This window comes from Pan paniscus, chromosome 16, assembly GCF_029289425.2.
Source record: "Pan paniscus chromosome 16, NHGRI_mPanPan1-v2.0_pri, whole genome shotgun sequence".
Classification (NCBI taxonomy): Eukaryota; Metazoa; Chordata; class Mammalia; order Primates; family Hominidae; genus Pan; species Pan paniscus.
This window is the reverse complement of record NC_073265.2, coordinates 72,015,104-72,034,829: the sequence shown is the minus strand read 5'-3', so window position 1 is coordinate 72,034,829 and position 19,726 is coordinate 72,015,104. Positions and strand designations below refer to the sequence as shown.

General features: G+C 39.2%; 1 protein-coding gene across 1 annotated transcript in view; it reads left to right on the top strand.

The window, feature by feature from the left end:
• Window positions 1-19,726, top strand: part of ADAMTSL3 (ADAMTS like 3) — a 386,012-nt gene that overhangs the window by 205,674 nt on the left and 160,612 nt on the right. Inside the window, exon 9 of the mRNA XM_055098263.2 lies at window positions 7,672-7,829. Within this exon, the coding sequence (XP_054954238.2) occupies window positions 7,672-7,829 (158 nt within the window). The remainder of the gene's footprint in view (window positions 1-7,671; window positions 7,830-19,726) is intronic.

The window sequence follows — 19,726 nt, the reverse complement described above, 5'->3', positions numbered from 1 at the left end:
AGAGACCTACAAAGGGACTTAGACTCCCACACAATAATAATGGGAGACTTTAACACCCCACTGTCAACATTAGACAGATCAACGAGACAGAAAGTTAACAAGGACATCCAGGAACTGAACTCAGCTCTGCACCAAGTGGACCTAATAGACATCTACAGAATGCTTCACCCCAAATCAACAGAATATAATTCTTCTCAGCACCACATCACACTTATTCCAAAATTGACCACATAGTTGGAAGTAAAGCACTCCTCAGCAAATGTAAAAGAACAGAAATTGTAACAAACTGTCTCTCAGACCACAGTGCAATCAAACTAGAACTCAGGATTAAGAAACTCACTCAAAACTGCTAACTATATGGAAACTGAACAACCTGCTCCTGAATGACTACTGGGTACATAACAAAATGAAGGCAGAAATAAAGATGTTCTTTGAAACCAATGAGAACAAAGATATAACATACAAGAATCTCTGGGACACATTCAAAGCAGTGTGTAGAGGGAAATTTATAGCACTAAATGCCCACAAGAGAAAGCAGGAAAGATCTAAAATTGACACCTTCACATCACAATTCAAAGAACTAGAGAAGCAAGAGCAAACACATTCAAAAGCTAGCAGAAGGCAAGAAATAACTAAGACCAGAGCAGAACTGAAGGAAATAGAGACACAAAAAACCCTTAAAAAAAATCAATAAATCTAGGAGCTGGTTTTTTGAAAAGATCAACAAAATTGATAGACTGCTAGCAAGATTAATAAAGAAAAGAGAGAAGAATCAAATAGACGCAATAAAAAATGATAAAGGGGATATCACCACCGATCCCACAGAAATACAAACTACCATCAGAGAATACTATAAACACCTCTATGCAAATAAACTAGAAAATCTAGAAGAAATGGATAAATTCCTCGACACATACACCCTCCCAAGACTAAACCAGGAAGAAGTTGAATCTCTGAATAGACCAATAACAGGCTCTGAAATTGAGGCAATAATTAATAGCTTACCAACCAAAAAAAGTCCAGGACCAGATGGATTCACAGCTGAATTCTACCAGAAGTACAAGGAGGAGCTGGTACCATTCCTTCTGAAACTATTCCAATCAATAGAAAAAGAGGGAATCCTCCCTAACTCATTTTATGAGGCCAGCATCATCCTGATACCAAAGCCTGGCAGAGACACAACAAAAAAAGGTAATTTTAGACCAATATCCCTGATGAACATCAATGCAAAAATCCTCAATAAAATTCTGGCAAACTGAATCCAGCAGCACATCAAAAAGCTTATCCACCATGATCAAGTTGGCTTCATCCCTGTGATGCAAGGCTGGTTCAACATACGCAAATCAATAAACGTAATCCAGCATATAAATAGAACCAAAGACAAAAACCACATGATTATCTCAATAGATGCAGAAAAAGCCTTTGACAAAATTCAACAACGCTTCATGCTAAAAACTCTCAATAAATTAGGTATTGATGGAACGTATCTCAAAATAATAAGAGCTATCTATGACAAACCCACAGCCAATATCATACTGAATGGGCAAAAACTGGAAGCATTCCCTTTGAAAACTGGCACAAGACAGAGATGCCCTCTCTCACCACTCCTATTCAACATAGTGTTGGAAGTTCTGGCCAGGGCAGTCACGCAGGAGAAAGAAATAAAGGGTATTCAATTAAGAAAAGAGGAAGTCAAATTGTCCCTGTTTGCAGATGACATGATTGTATATCTAGAAAACCCCATCGTCTCAGCCCAAAATCTCCTTAAGCTGATAGGCAACTTCAGCAAAGTCTCAGGATACAAAATCATGTGCAAAAATCACAAGCATTCTTATACACCAATAACAGACAAACGGAGAGCCAAATCATGAGTGAACTCCCATTCACAATTGCTTCAAAGAGAATAAAATACCTAGGAATCCAACTTACAAGGGACATGAAGGACCTCTTCAAGGAGAACTACAAACCATCCCTCAATGAAATAAAAGAGGATACAAACAAATGGAAGAACATTCCATGCTCATGGGTAGGAAGAATCAGTATCGTGAAAATGGCCATACTGCCCAAGGTAATTTATAGATTCAATGCCATCCCCATCAAGCTACCAATGACTTTCTTCACAGAATTGGAAAAAACTACTTTAAAGTTCATATGGAACCAAAAAGAGCCCACATCACCAAGTCAATCCTAACCCAAAAGAACAAAGCTGGGGGCATCACGCTACCTGACTTCAAGCTATACTACAAGGCTACAGTAACCAAAACAGCATGGTACTGGTACCAAAACAGAGATATAGACCAATGGAACAGAACAGAGCCCTCAGAAATAATGCCGCATATCTACAACCATCTGATCTTTGACAAACCTGACAAAAACAAGAAATGGGGACAATTCCCTATTTAAGAAATGGTGCTGGGAAAACTGGCTAGCCATATGTAGAAAGCTGAAACTGGATCCCTTCCTTGCACCTTATACAAAAATTAATTCAAGATGGATTAAAGACTTAAATGTTTGACCTAAAACCATAAAAACCCTAGAAGAAAACCTAGGCAATACCATTCAGGACATAGGCATGGGCAAGGACTTCATGTCTAAAACACCAAAAGCAATGCCAACAAAAGCCAAAATTGACAAATGAGATCTAATTAAATTAAAGAGCTTCTGCACAGCAAAAGAAACTACCATCAGAGTGAACAGGCAACCTACAGAATGGGAGAAAATTTTTGCAATCTACTCATCTGACAAAGGGCTAATATCCAGAGTCTACAATGAACTCAAACAAATTTACAAGAAAAAAACAAACAGCCCCATCAAAAAGTGGGTGAAGGATATGAACAGACACTTCTCAAAAGAAGACATTTATGCAGCCAAAAGACACATGAAAAAATGCTCATCATCACTGGCCATCAGAGAAATGAAATCAAAACCACAATGAGATACCATCTCACACCAGTTAGAATGGTGATCATTAAAAAGTCAGGAAACAACAGGTGCTGGAGAGGATGTGGAGAAATAGGAACACTTTTACACTGTTGGTGGGACTGTAAACTAGTTCAACCATTGTGGAAGTCAGTGTGGCGATTCCTCAGGGATCTAGAACTAGAAATACCATTTGACCCAGCAATCCCATTACTGGGTATATACCCAAAGGATTATAAATCATGCTGCTATAAAGACACATACACACGTATGTTTATTGTGGCACTATTCACAATAGCAAAGACTTGGAACAAACCCAAATGTCTAACAATGATAGACTGGATTAAGAAAATGTGGCACATATACACCATGGAATACTATGCAGCCATAAAAAAGGATGAGTTCATGTCCTTTGTAGGGACATGGATGAAGCTGGAAACCATCATTCTCAGCAAACTATCGCAAGGACAAAAAAACACTGTGTGTTCTCACTCATAGGTGGGAATTGAACAATGAGAACACATGGACACAGGAAGGGGAACATCACACACCAGGGCCTGTGGTGGTGTGGGGGGAGGGGGGCGGGATAGCATTAGGAGATATACCTCATGTTAAATGACGAGTTAATGCATGCAGTGCACCAACATGGCACATGTATACATATGTAACTAACCTGCACGTTGTGTATGTGTATCCTAAAACTTAAAGTATAATTTAAAAAAAGAATAAGTAAAGGTGAACACTTTGAGGCAAAAATTCATTTATGTGTATATGTTCTGGCATATTCAACATAACTTTATATTCAAGACTGGCACTCATCCAAGAACAGGGCTCAAAAATGTTCCCATTTCTCCAAGAGTGACAAATCTGTTGCTTGGACTATCTCCCTTTCTGAACGATCTCACAATTGGCAGTAGAAGTATTTCTGAAAGTTATCCTTCTTTGCTGATGAATAGAACTGGCTTCATTTACTAAGGACTTAGTTAACATTTCTAAATATCTAAATATAGAAGTGGTTTTATTTTCTGGATTTATGCAACTTTTTTCTTAGTTTTTATTTGTAAAAGAGATATTTCTGAAATGAAGCTTATTTTGCAGTAATAAATCATTCTTTTAACATCCACATTAACTATAACTATCCAAAAGACTGCATTACTAAGAACTGAAAATACCCAGCAACATTAATGTCAGTCTCTTTGCTGTGGAGTGAATTTTAATTACAGAATATCCATCTTACATACTGCCTAGAGGTGTTTGTTTAGATCCTGAATTTCCAGTCTGTCCCAAGCCTGGCCACAGCATTATGGGGAGCACACAGCCCCAAATTTTCCAGGAGTGCATCCCTTCAAAAATGGAAGCAATAAGCAGTTCCCTGCAAAACAGATTTTATTGTAGCAAAACCTTAGCATTAAATGTGTTTAACTAGCAATAAACTTAAGAAGCCAAGAGGTCATAAACCAAAAACCTCCAATTCAGTTGGAAGAATATTTTCCCTTTAAGCCCTATCTGAGGACCATATATAGAGATGTATAAATATAAGCATGGATGCAGTACCTGATGACCAATCAAAGGAAATTGAGATGAATGAAATTAGCATATGCTATAGAAATACAGCTCTACTGTACATATAAGTTTGATGTATTTATAACTATGTTAGCCATGCTAAACACTCATTCCACATTTACCTGACAGTACTTTCATGGCCTTTAGAATTTAGGGAGACCTCTTGGGGATGGTTACCATGACCCTGCCTTTTTTGAAAGAAGCCTGAACTGATACTTCTCAGTGCAGATCCTTCAACTAGAAGCAATTAGAAGCATTCATCATTTCCTAGGCATAATTTCTTTTACAAATAACTAGTAGTGGATTAAAATATTTAAAGGCATCACTAGAGACCTGAGTTGTGAAGATTTTGGGATACAAGAAAGTCTTGATTTCTAATTTTTACTCTTTTTGAGACTACCTATCATATCTTCCTCAACACTTCCCTCCCTCCCCTCAATATTAAGTCTGGAGAGGAGAAAGAAGTTGGGCCGTGGGCAGCAGGAAAGAAGGCTCACACTCTCTTCCCTTAATTCTGGTGGGGTTGTTTATAGGCTTCCTGGGGTCTCCTACACACTAACCACCTTGCTGCGGAAACCACAGAGGGTCAGTGAAACCTCTGAGAACTGAAGGGCTTGTGCATGTAGCTCTCACTAGCCATGAATCACACACTGTGAACAACACGGGGCTGCAGTAAATATAGGGAAATGGTGGAAATTAATAAAAACTTAAAGGTATCCATAAGTCAATACATCATCTGAATTGTTGATTGAAACACCACAAACTCCTTTTTTTGTCATTTATTTTTAAGAGGCACCAGCACAAAGAAACAAGTTTGCCACCAATAAAAATGACAACTTTTAAAGAACTGCATCGGCCTCCACGTTGCTGTGGATTGGGTACAGTGGCTTTGTTAATCCAGATTATCAGAATTGTTTGCATCCATAAACTCCACCTTCACCAAATCACTTCACCAGTCTTTCTTCACCCACCTTTGACTCTGCTTACCCATTTACACAATTGAGGTCAAAACACCTGCTTTCTGCCTCCTAGATAGGCAACCAGTGTTTGTGCTTTAGAGAACTGGAAGCCTTTTGAAATACTCAAATTAAAAATATTTTACAATAAGCGTACCATTTAGTGGAGAAGCAGAGTGGTTTGGGTAATTTATGTGAACTTGAAAATTGTTTTTGCTACTTGTGTTTTTATATCCATGTCACTGAGACTCTTAGACACTGTTAAAATAGTGGCTAGATTCTGTATTAAAAACAAAGTATCAAAACCAAGTTAACAAAAATGCTGGCCTATGGTTTAGGGAATGGATATCATAGCAACTGGTTCTCCCTTCCTCCCAGATCACCTTCCCAGATTTTTACACCCCCTGCCCCAATTCTGCATCCCGATCTGCAACTTGGAACGCTGTGGTCCAGAAGGTTAGCACAATGGTAAAGCAATTACTACTCCAACACAGCCGCGGAATCCATTGCACGCTACTTGAATTTAATCAAGTAATTTCAGGCTAAATCAGTGTCTAGAAACTTGTATTTTGCATGCCTTCTGTGAGGATGCATTATGTTCCACTTAAGTTTGCATCTTAATATTGCCTTAATGCTCTTAATGCTTATCATTTTTTTTTCTCATGGACTTTAGAGACATCCACTGTAGGGCCCATTTACTATCTCCAGTTCCCCATTTCATTTTTACTGACAACTCACTTTATAACACTCAGTTTTATATCTTCATTGGAACTAGGAAATGAATTTAATCTCACACTTTCCAAAAATCTATTGCGGTCATGGAGATCAGGGCCAAAGTGGTTGGGGTTTTGTATGCCTGCAAGTAGCCAGCATTATTCTTCGACCACTAATGACTCCTCCAGATCAAGTAGCTCATGTCCAGCCTTTGAATTTTCCCAGAAAAGTTCCCAGCCTGCCTGTCAGAGATAATCAGGGATGTCTCCTAATGCCTGTTATGCAGTCTGTCCAGGGCACTTGAATTCCTGCAGCTGCTCCAGTGACAGAGAAAAATCCAGCAAATGAAAACAACCAAAGCCCAGCAGGCTATGGATGGAAGCTCCCTAATGCTGGACGATTTTGTCGCATTTTATCAGCTTTCCATTTTTGACACTCAACGGAGTTTTGGTTCTTCTGTGTTTTTTGTTTGAGATTTTTAAAGACTGGTATGATATCATTGAATCAAGTGTGGGTTTTAGAATAGAGTTGGACCTGAGAGATTGTCTGCTCTGACTCCTCATTTTAGGTATGAGGCAATGAAAACCCAAGGCAGAAAGTTAGAGAAAAATACGGGGCCAGAAACGCAGGTGCCCCAGAACCTAGCTGTATATACATTTTTTATTGCCTCTCTCAACATGAAACCAGATCTACTAAGTATGGTGACACTTAGAAAATAAAAGAAAGAAAAGAAAGGGGAGGAAAGACAGAAATTTAAATAAAGTAGAAATGCTTTTTTGTTTAAACTGTGATAAGCAAACTTTTTTTCTGTAGGAAATCTTAAAAGCACTTTTGTTCATGTGAAAGCAAATTCGAATAAAGGGGTTTCATGCACAAGGGAGGTCTTTGTGGCAATGGAGTGGTTCTGTATTTTGATTGTGGTGGTGGGTGATAAAATGGCATTGAAATATATGCACATATTGTACCAGTGTCAATTTCCTGGTTTTGATATTCAACTATACTTTTGTAACATGTAAACATTAGACAAAAGGGAATGAAGGTTACAAAGGACTTCTCTATACTATTTTTGCAACTTCCTGTTAATCTAAAATTATTTCAAAATCAAAAGTTTTGTTTGATAAAAAGCAAATTTGAAATTTGCTGTGCTTTTGTCTAAAAGAGTAGGCATAAGATCTTTTGAACAAGTAATAAAATGAGTGAACATAGCTTTACTTTGAGTATTAGCTAAATCATGAAAACATATAAAGAAAGAAAAGTTTTCTCTTTCCCCTTATGCTAGAAATGGCTCCAAATATTTGAGTAGAACTATTTGGGCCTGCCACCCTTGTTAGCTCCTTTTTTACGGGCAATTAAAAATCTGATATATCTATTCCACCAATAGCAATTAATGTTTGTAAACTGAGTGGCTATTTTGACATTGTTTTGATATCATATACTGACATTGTATTTGCTAAAATGTCTTTTGTAATAAAATACCTTTAAGATTGTTTCTTATTTGAATCATATATTTTAATTTTAGTTATTGAATCAAAAACACTTCAAGGAAGCAAAGGAGAACACAGCTTTAACAGCCCCGGCGTCTTTGTCATAGAAAACACAACAGTGGAATTTCAGAGGGGCTCCGAGAGGCAAACTTTTAAGATTTCAGGACCTCTGATGGCTGATTTCATCTTCAAGGTAGGATGATCCTCTTCATAAACTTCATGTACCTGAATCCCAGAACATCTTGATTTTTAAAACAATGAGTTTGTTTAGCAAGAGGTCATCAATCATTGTTTTTTATACAGAGCATGTGTCATCAATATTTCCATCTTGGCAGTCCATTCTTAAAAATTGTTCAGCACTCTTAAATTTCTGCTTCTAACCCTAACAGTTAAAAAACAAACTTCACTTTTATGGGGGAAGGATTGATTCTGTATTTATAATCTCTGGTTGCTTTGTTCAGTTTGTTTGTTGGTTTAAGAAACAGGGTCTCCCTGTGTTGCTCAGGCTGCTGCAGTGGCTATTCACAGCTGCAGTCATAGCCTTGAATTCCTGGGCCCAAGTGATCCTTCTGCCTCAACCTCCCAAGTAGCTGTGTTCAGTTTTAGATAGAGTTTGGTGAAAACGGCCGATGGTTAAATGCACCGTATCCTAAACCAGTATTGTGCCGCTGCATGTCTTCTTGCAAAGGAGAGCAGAGACAACAGGGTCCTTTAAGATAGTTATCCTTAAGGCATCTTTACTTCCACCTTCAGCCCTTAGAACATGCAGTCTTGCAGTGGGCTGATTCAAGATCAGGATTTGCTTCCCCAGATGTTCTATGACAGATACTTGTCACAAGATACCTTCAGAAGAACTCTTCTTCTCTGGAACCATGAGCTTGTGTCCCCTCTCTGGATACTGCTGGGGCATCTTCCCTCATTCAGAGGACATGAAGTATAGTGGCCAATATATTTCCAAGGTGACACAGTTTGAAACTCTTCTGATAAATTTGAAAATGCCTAAGAAATGAAAAAGATAGTTCAGTGTGTGGTTTTGCCCTATCCTGTTTCAGAAACCCATTCCAAAATGTAAATGGAAGCTAGAAAATAGCCCCAATTACCAGTTATATTTTTCTGTATGAAAAAAACCCTTTAGCTTTAAAAAGCTGTCTGTGTTCTACATATTAATTTGTCACGGAATGTTTCACTGAGACATCAGTTGTGTCAGCAGAGGAACATGCACAGAGGTAGATTAGAGTTGCTGACTCATCCCAATCCCTGAGATACAAATTCAGCCTGCAGTGGGACTGGCCAAGCGTTGGCCTGCACAGTGTATTGTTTTGTTTCTGAAACTTTGTATTTTGAATAATCAACGCTTAAAAATCAAGAGATTTTTACATCAGAAGATCAGGGTTTTTTTTTTTTTCTTTCTGCTTCTCTGTAAAAATGGTAAGAGCTTGCATTTTACAATAGCAATAAGTGACTGTAACTGAGGAACAGCTGCCTTCCAGTCTCGGGTCTGCCATGGTCCACACCACTATGTAATGTGTCCCTAACACTAAAGGCGTAAGTGGTTGGTTGCCATTCATCCTGATCCAGGCATTTATAGCATCTGCCTAGCCTCCACAGACATTTATGTTTCTGACTTCTGTGTCATATCCTTAAAGCATTGATCCAATAGTCTTCTTAGACAGTCATATTATGAAAGGTTTTGGGGAAGCCATAATTACCTTTTTTTTTAAAGTCTCTCTCTGGTCTATTGTTATGACATAAATTCTATGCTTTCCTTGCCCTCCTTAGGGCCTTCCTATGTGTTTCTCAAGTAGAAAATATACACCACACACACACACACACACACACACACACACACACACACATACACACACACAGAGTTTTTGTTCTCTTTTAATTACTGCTCAGAGAATCTGTATTCTTCTCAAGTCAATTTGGAGGTCCTTGACTGAATAGGAGACATTAATACAATGATGAAATGAGGAAAGTACCCACAAAGATTAGTATTTCAAGATATTGTTTGGTTACAGTGTCAGCATCAGTAGATCTTAATAATATATTGTTTATTGATACCATTTATAAAAACACACATAAACTGCATATTTCTATGAGTTTGTATGTACACACACGTATATGTATATGTATATTTTTAAAAATAATTTGGAAGGATACATTTCAAAATGGAAACACTGAAAACAACAGTGACTATTTTAGAGGGGATAACATTTTGTAATATCTAATTCTTAAAATAATGTTTAAAAGGAAGAATGTGGCTGGGCGTGGTGGCTCATGCCTGTAATCCCAGCACTTAGGGAGGCCAAGGCGGGTGGATCACCTGAGGTCAGGAGTTCTAGACCAGCCTATCCAACATGATGAAACCTCATCTCTACTAAAAATACAAAAATAGCCGGGCGTGGTGGTGCGCACCTGTAATCCCAGCTACTCAGGGGGCTGAGGCAGGAGAATTACTCGAACCCAGGAGGCAGAGGTTGCAGTGAGCCAAGATCGCACCACTGCATTCCAGCCTGGGCAACAGAGCAAGACTCCATCTCAAAAAAATAGTAATTAAAAAAATAAATAATAAAAAGTAAATGGAAGAATGAATTCACATATCACGTGCATAATTAAAAATTACTTTACACCTTCTTGCCCAAATTATGTACTCACCTCTTAATAGAGTACATTTAAAAAAGTGTGTGTGTGTGTGTGTGTGTGTTTGTGTGGCGGAGTCTCACTCTGTCATGCCCAGGATGGAGTGCAGTGGTACGACCTCGGCTCACTGCAACCTCCTCCTGAGTAGCTGGGATTACAGGCATGCACCACCACACCTGGCTAATTTATTTTTATTTTTTATTTTTAGTAGGGATGGGGTTTCACCATGTTGGTCAGGCTGGTCTCGAACTCCTGATCTCAAATGATCCACCTGCCTTGGTCTCCCAAAGAGCTGGGATTACAGACGTGAGCCACTGCACCTGGCCAATAGAGTACATTTTAACAGCATGTTCGGTGTACACTGTCTGCATTCATATTCAGTCCTCTATGTTCCTGTCTCTGAGTTCTGGCTCTCTCAGATTTAATAAACAGTTCTGGACTTTGACTTCAACTCCTGGAAAGCTTTTGATCTCTCTAGACTGAAAAGGTGTTTTGAAAAATATGTTTATCAAAGAGGGTGTTACATACAACTGTCTGACTCATGCATAAATCGAGCCTCATTTTCATACCTACAGCAATTGTCTCTCATGGATGTGGTGTACTTAGTGGGGGAGAATGTGGCAAAATTGGAGACACTTATGATGAAGTAAGAATGGCTCTGATGTTTTTTTCCTGACTTGGGAGCTTGTCCAAATAATGTGGGTTTCTAGGAAGTATCCTTTTCCATCAGTTCCTTTTTTTTTTTTTGGTTCCAAACATTGTAGTATTTACCAGCCTGTGTTGTTGCTAAGATAAAGAACTCTTTGCTTCCATTCATCTCTTCCTGGCCCATCACACAATCAAGTCATGGCTGTACTTTGAGTGGGAGGTTAAAAGTGCCTGTGAGGTCACTGATGACAGTCAGCCCTATGTCCCTGTGTTTCATTGTATCTCTTTCCATTCCAGTCAACCAACAGAAACTAGTCTATAAATGGAAGACCTGGCTTCAACCTGAGAGAGGATGAGGCAGTGAAAACCAGCCCTGCATATTCAGTGCTAATTTAGCACAGCCGTGGGTGCACTGAGCTAGGTTGAGGCACACGCTTTGCTACAGTTCATGTAGTAGACCTTATTTCATGGGCTTTGGTAACTGTACTGTTGAACACTACTGTATTCTTACATAAAGAGTAAAATATGTAGACATCAATGGGATGTTAGGTTGTCTTATAGGTATTGTTGCTCAGATTTTGCAGCCTAGCATCTCACTGTACCAATGAGAAAAAATTTCTTTTTTCTACTCTTTAAGAAGCTATATTTTCATGGTTGGACCATTCTTGAAAATTGCACATTTCCTTCTTCCAGTGGATTTCTCATTATATATGCTTGTTTTCCTGAATAACCTGTTTCCCTTTTTTCGTTTTTTTTTTTTAATCTGTATGTAGCTACAGGGCCTCACTATGTTGCCCAGTCTGGTCTCGAATTTGTGGCCTCAAGCAATCCTCCTGCCTCAGCCTCCCAAATTGCTGGGATTACAGGTGTGAGCCACCATGCCCAGCCCTCAATGACCTGTTTTTCATGGATGACCTTTGTCATAGCACTAAGGGGTATTTTGCATTAGGGCCCTGCTTCTTCAATATGCGCATATTGCCACCAGGAAGCAGTAGTGAGTCTTGGCTAAGTACAGTAGTTGATGCCATTTGCTTCATTGATTGACAGCCAGATAGATACTATTCATTGAGTGAGAATTTACTTGAATGTTTGCATCTATGAGTAGATGTTTGTGAATATCAGTTTTAAGTATATTCCCATGAGGATATCTAAAAAAATTAAATGACTTTGATAAAGACATCTCTTTCCATGGTTAATTTTTAACTACTGTTGGTAGTTTTTCTCATCTTTTAAAATATATATATATCTTCAGGGAGAAAAAAAAGTTTCTCTTCTTCGGGCTCTGAAATCTTCCTTTTTCAGCCAGTTGTCTTCTTAGGGATTCATTTTTTTCCCACTCTGATATTTTGTGTTTCTTCAGGAAAATGTTTTCTGATTGCTTTTCTACTAGTCCTCAGTTGTACAATCTCTGTCTTCAGTTTCCTCAGCTCTAGATATCTTTTATGCTGTCAACCCATGAGCCTCTTTTCTTTCTGGGGAGTTATGATAGCATATTTAACTTATGCGGGGACAAGAGGATTTGAAACTGCCTGTCTTCGTTCTCTCAAAGAACATGTTGGAGGCTTGCAATGCAGTGCAGATAGTGGCTAAATTTATACATTCACAGGTGTTACAAAACTCAGCAAGACACAGTTGTAGAGTCAGTGCCTGTATTAGTTTCATGAGACTGTTGTTACTGAGTACCACGACTGAGTGGCCTAAACAACTGAATTTATTGTCCCACAGTTCTGGAGCCCGAAAGTCCAAAATCAGGGTGTTGGCAGGATCTGTTTCTTCTGAGGGCTGTGAGGGAGAAGCTGTATTATGCCTCTCGCCTCAATTCTTAGAGTTCGGGCGTCATTTTCCCTCTGTGCATGTCTGCCTCTGGGTCCAAATTTCTCAATTTCTCCCATGCCTTTTTTTTTTGAGACAGAGACTCACTGTGTCACCCCGGCTGAAGTGCAGTGGCACAATCTCGGCTCACTGCAACCTCTGCTTCCCGGGTTCAAGCAACTCTTCTGCCTCAGCCTCCTGAGTAGCTGAGACTACATGTACGTGCCACCACGCTGGGCTAATTTTTGTATTTTTAGCAGAGATGGGGTTTCGCCATGTTGGCCAGGCTGGTCTTGAACTCCTAGGCTCAAGCTATCTGCCCATCTCTGCCTCCCAAAGTACTGGAGTTACAGGCATGAGCCACCACACCTGGCCAGTCCAAGTTTCCCCTTTTTATAAGGACACCACTCATACTGGATTAAGTCCTCCCGGTTACCTTACCTTAACTACATTGGCAAAGACTGTATTTCCAAATAAGATAGTATTCTGAGATACTGTGGGCTAGGCTTTCAACATGTTGTTTTGGGGGCACACAATTCAACCCATAACAGTGCCAGCAGAAAAGAAAATTTACCTATTTCCTCATGCCTCTCAATCATTGGGATTCTGTCTCATCCTAAGCATTTGTCATTCATTCCAAAGGCAGAAACTTTTAGAATATTGCATATTTTACTGTAATATGGTCTGTTGAGGGAAATTTCTTGGTTAAAGCAATTCATATACTGCTTTAGTAATTACCGGAATTCACAGCTAAGATATATGTATAAATGTAGACATACTATGAATAGTTTTATATAAAAATCTATTTCATAAATTTTGGAAATTCTTTTGAAGTGGCCAAGTCAAGTAGTTGAATTTGAATTCATTTTTATACCATTGGTTTTTTTTGTTGGTTTGTTTTTGAGATAGGGTCTTGCTCTGTCACCCAGGCCAAGTACAGGCTGCAAGTAATCCTCTGGCCTCAGCCTCCCAACTACCTGGAACTACAGGCACACAACCCCACAGCCACCTAATTTTTAAGTTTTTTGTAGAGACAGAGTGTCACTATGTTACCCAGGCTGCCCTTGAACTCCTGAGCTCAAGCAACGCTCCTGCCTCAGCCTCCTAAAGAGCTGGGATTAGAGGTGTGAGCCACCATGGCTGGCCACATACTTTTATTATAAAACTCATTTTCCTCATCAAACAGTGGTAATACACTTTTGCAAATGTTAATGTGCATTTCTCTTTTGCCATTCTCTGTACTTCACCATCTCCTTTGTCAGCAGAGCTGTTTGCCCTGCGGATTTGACAGCAGTGGTATGGCAGGTGAGTGATTAGCAGGAGTGCAAGAGAAAGCATTCATGCTCATCTTTTCATGATTGAAGTAGGGTTATTATTATTTTTAGCTTAGTCTTTTGTTTTGAAAGCCACCCTTAGTGGAGAGAGATGAAGATTTTCCAAATTGATTTAGTCCCCGTAACATTTCCAGGGCCAAGCCTGGGGTCCTAACCCATAGCACATCTTCTATAACATGGAGAGGATGCTCCTTTCTCCAGTAAGGCTGCGCCTCGGCCTAGTGTCCTCAGGAGGATGTGCACCACAGGGCATGTCCAGCCAGGATGTGGAAAGCCTTCTCCCTCTCCTGGCGCCAGGACAAAGGAAGCGGGCAGCGAGCCATGTTTCATGATGGTGGTTGCTCTCCAGGGCAGGGAGGCTTTCAGGGAAAGCCAAAAGCAGAAAAGGAGCTTTTGCTCCCATCCCACACAGAGCTCCCGGAGGAAAGCGCCTCATAGGGATCCCACCTCCATCAGCAGCAACCCAGAGAAGCCACATGACAGTGAAAGTGGAATTAGTGCCATGAAATGTTTAGTCACAGGTTGAGTCTCCCCGGAGTCTCCTTCAGTTCCTGAGTGGTAATGGAAGACATCTAGAAAATTTAATGTACTCCTGACTGGCCAGGGGGTGACATGGTGCTGGCAAAATGACCCTTTAGCGGAGAGGTGTAGGTAGAGAGACTATGGGTCCTATTTTGTTCAGAAAAGGCCCAGTTTGTGGCTGTTACCCCTGCTTAATTGTTAGTAGCTCCTCCTTTCACTCTCAGAGCCATCCTGGCATGAACAATAAAGCCGATGGTCTCCCTAGGTGCAGAGCTCTAAAGCCAGCCAAGGATTGGATAGGGGTCGCAGCCACACCACCGAGAACGTGCAGCAAGACAAGAATGACAGTGTCGAGGGACTAGGGGAAAGATAGTGTGCCCACTGGCAGCAATTAGGGCCCATCTGAGGATATCATGCATGGATTTGAGTAAGTTGCTGTGTATTTGCCCTGCACTGAAAGTAAAAGGCACTGGTCCAGGTGTCACGTGTGAACAAGACGATGTGATCTCCGGAAGCCCGGTAGGCGTTTGTCTTTCTTGTGGACCTTCTCAGCGAGGAAACCTCAGAAACTCCACAGTAGACCTTTTACCACCTCTCATTGACAAGAATTGGGTCACGTGCCCACTCTATACCATCCACTACTGTGTTCATCTGGGTCCTCTAAGAATCAAATGCCAAGGCAGGATGAGAAGTGAAAGAAATTTATTCAGGAAATGCCTGTGAGAAAAAAGAGGGAGAGAAAGCAGGGTGATGCTGAGAGAGCCGTCAGTTTGCACTGAAAATCTGACCATGAGTGAAGGAGAGAGGGAAGGAAGGAAGGTTGGATGCAAGCATATTAAATGCAGTAGGTTCTAGGAGAATTCAGCAAAGCTGGAGAGGAAACCCTGAGCCAATGTCATTCATCATAGGACTCCAGTGTCTCCCAAGAATGGCTCTGCCTTCAGTACCCTTGCTGTGCTTAGTCACTGGCTAGGAGCATCCCATGGGAAGCTTGACCCAGAACTGGGGCTGTTGGCCAGTGACACCCTTTGCAGTTGTGTATCTGAGCAGAACACTCATGGGTCCTGCCACTAGCAAGGCAAATGTGACCACGGTGATTCACGTAGAACAATCAGGATGTGCGGTGGCTCACGCCTGTAATCCCAGCACTTTGGGAGGCTGAGGCAGGCAGATCATGAGATCAGGAGATCAAGACCATCCTGGCCAACATGGTGAAACCCCATCTCTACTAAAAATGCAAAAATTAGCTGGGCATGGTGGCAGGCACCTGTAATCCCAGCTACTTGGGAGGCTGAGGCAGGAGAATCACTTGAACCCGGGAAGCAGAGGTTGCAGTGAGCCGAGATTGCACAACCGCACTCTGGCCGGGTGACAGAGCAAGACTTCATCTCAAAAAATAAAATAAAATAAATAAATTAAAAAAAAGAACAATCAGGATGTATGTGTAAGACACAGGAGGAAGGAATGAACATGAACAAAATTGAGTGTGTGTAGACTGGAAAGGAGAAATGGATGCTGGTAGGCAATGAAATGTGTCTACTACACTAAGGATTTCTCTTTCTGTAACACATCTGGCTTAATGCCTTTTCTCTCTTTTTTTCTTTTCTTTTCTTATTTTTCTTTTTGGTGGTAATGGAAAAGACTTAGAAAGCATTTATGTTTCTCTTAGGCTTATTATTTTAGCCAATTTTGAAATTTACATTTTTCTGCGGAAGTATCCAATTCATCTCATTTTTCAAACTTAGCTCTTCAAATGTAATCATGGTATTCCCTTATTGTTAAAAACAATCTCCTCTTTACCTATAACAATGTCTCTTTCATTCCTAAACTCGTTTATTGGTTCCTTGCATAATTGTTGTTTTGTTCAGACCATCCAAACATTGTCTCTGAGACATCTAACAACTAGATTTTTGTTTTGTTCATTAACTCAGAGTTTTTTTTACGTTTCTATTTATATAAATTTTTATTTATTTCTTTTATCTTTGTATGGGTTTATTTTGGTATTATATTTTCAGCTGCTAGAGCTGAATTCTTAATTCATTCTATTTTCATTTTTTTCTCCATTAAATGTATTTAGGGCTATCAGTTTCCCTATACAGAAGTTCTCAATTTTACTGTAATGTAGTTTATCAGCCTTTAACTTTATACTTAGTGCTGTTTGTATCCTGGTTGAGAAATCTGCCTCATCCAGAATCATGAAGAAATTCTTCTTTTTGTTGTTGTTTGTTTGTGGGTTTTTTTGTTTTTGTTTTGTTTTGTTTTGAGATGCAGTCTTGCTCTGTTGCCCAGGCTGGGGTTCGGTGGCACAATCATGACTCACTGCAGATTTGACCTCCTGGGCTCAAGTGATTCTCTCACCTCAGCCTTCCAAGTAGTTGGGACTACATGTGCACACCACCATGCCTGGCTATTTATTCATTTATTTATTTGAGTCTCTCTCTGTCGCCCAGACTGGAGTGCAGTGGCACGATCTCACCTCACTGCAACCTCCACCTCCTGGGTTCAAGTTATTCTCCTGCCTCAGCCTCCTGTGTAACTGGGATTACAGGTGTATGCCACCACACCCAGCAAGTTTTTTGTATTTTTAGTAGAGACAGGGTTTCACTCTATTGGCCAGGCTGGTCTTGAACTCCTGACCTCAAGTGATCCACCCACCTCAGCCTCCCAAACCGCTGGAATTACAGGTATGAGCCACTGTGCCCGGCCAAATTAAACAACAAAAATTTTTTTTTGTAGTAACAGGATCCAGCTGTGTTGCCCAGGCTGGTCTCAAACTCCTGAGCTCAAGCGATTCTCCCACCTTGGTCTCCCAAAGTCCTGGGAATACATGTCCAACCCCTAAGATATCCTTCTATGTTTGTGTTTGGAAGCCTTAATATTTTTCTTTTCACACCAAAGGCTATAATCCATCTAGAAATTATTTTGTATATATTGTGAGGTATAATAGAATCAATATTTTTTCTGTATGACTGTTTAATTGACCTAGAGCCATTAGGTGAAGAATGATCCATTGCCTATTTCTCTGAAGTCTGGTAATAACAATGTATTTATGGACCCTACTTTGTTTCATTGATCTGTTTATTTGTGCCAATACCATTGTGAGATATCTACTGTAGCATTAAAATAAGTCTTGATATCTGGAAGTGTAAGTTTCAGCTTTGTTCTTGCAGATTATCTTTGCTTTTCTTGACACTGCATTTTTATATTATTGAAATCAGCTTGTCTGTTTTTAAAAATCTGCTGGATTTTGATTGGAATTGCATTGGATCTGTATGTCAATTTAAGGAAAATTGACATTTTCCAATACTAAGTCTTTCAAGTCATAAATATGCCATATCCATACATTTTTTAGTTCTTTTAAAATTTCAATAATGTTCATAATTTTTGCTCTATGTCTTTAATATCTTTTATTACATTTATTTTCAGGTGTTGGTTATTTTGATGTTACTATAAATGGTATTTTTTTCAGTTTCTATTTGTTTCTGGGGTGTGGAAATATTGATTTTTGTGTATTGACATTATATTCTTACTATATTCATGTATTAATACTAATAGTTTGAATTCTTTTGGATTGTATACATACACAATTGTGACATCTGCAAATAATGAAGATGGCAGCTGTCCTTGTTTTGCATCTCACTTCAGGAGCAAAGTTCCTTGTAATTCACCATTATATATGATGTTTACTATAAAATTTTTTATAGATATTTTATTTGGTGAAAGAATTTTTTCTTTTTCTAGTTTGCTTCATTATGTACAAGCATAGAGCTTTATCAGATGCATTTTCTGCATCTTTAGAGATGATCACGTGGTTTTCTCCTTTTTCCTTTTTAATTTAATAAATGACATTGATTTTTCAAATGTTAAACCAACTGTATCTTCCTGTGATAAACCTACTTAGTCATTATTCTTTTCAATTAGAATTTATTGTTAGTTGCCGGGCATTGTGGCTCACCCCTGTAATCCCAACACTTTTGGAGGCCAAGGCAGGCGGATCACGAGGTCAGGAGATTGAGACCAGCCTGGCTAACACGGTGAAACTCTGTCTCTACTAAAATACAAAAAATTAGCCGGGTGTGGTGGCATGCGCCTGTAGTCCCAGCTACTTGGGAGGCTGAGGCAGATGAATTGCTTCAACCTGAAAGGTAGAGGTTGCAGTGGGCCAAGATTGCGCCACTGCACTCCAGCCTGGGTGACAGAGTGAGACGCCATTTCAAAAAAAAAATAGAATTCATTGTTAATATTAATTATTTTATTGTTTGTTAAAAGGTGTATCCTTTTATATATCACTAGATGTGATTTTAAATTATTTCACTTAAGGTTTTTGTTGTTGTTTTGGTACCTATGTGAAGGAAAGGGTTTGCTTGTTTGTTTGTTTTCTTGGAATGCCTTTTTCTGGTCTTGGCATTTTATTCTGCTTTTATAAAACAAGTTTAGAAGTGTTTCCTCTTATTCTCTGCAATAGTTTGCAAACGTTTGATGCCTTTTTTTTTCTTTAAATGTTTGGCAGTGTGCACCAGGAAATATTTAGAATTATGCATTTAATGTCTTTGAAAGATACAGATTCTTTAGATTTTCTTATTTCTTATGTCCGTTTTGTTGCAATGAATTTGTCTATTTCAACTAACTTTTAAAAAGTTATTGGCATACTTTTCATAGCATTCTCTTATTATTTGTTCACTTTCTGAACAACCTGTAGTATGTCCTCTTTCTCATTCCTGTCATTGACTATTTGTGCCTACTCTTCTCCTTGCTCAGTCACATCAGAGGGTTATCAATTTTATTAGACATTTCACAGAAACAACTTTTGGGTTCATGACTGTTTTACTCTAGTTTTCTTTCCATATCATTAATGTCTGCTCCTATCTTTATTATGTCCACTCTTACTTCTTTAGATCCCATAGGCTGTTTTTTTCCTAAACTTCTTGAGATGGATTATGAAATCATTAATTTTCATCTTTTCTCCCTAAAACATATACATTTAAGTCTATAAATTTCTCTCAATGCATGCCTTATATTTAATTTAATAATTTTGATATGAAATGTTTTCCTTCATCATTCAGTTAAATTACTTTGTAAGTTTCATAATTATATATTCTTTGACTTGTAGATTATTTAGAAGTATAACATC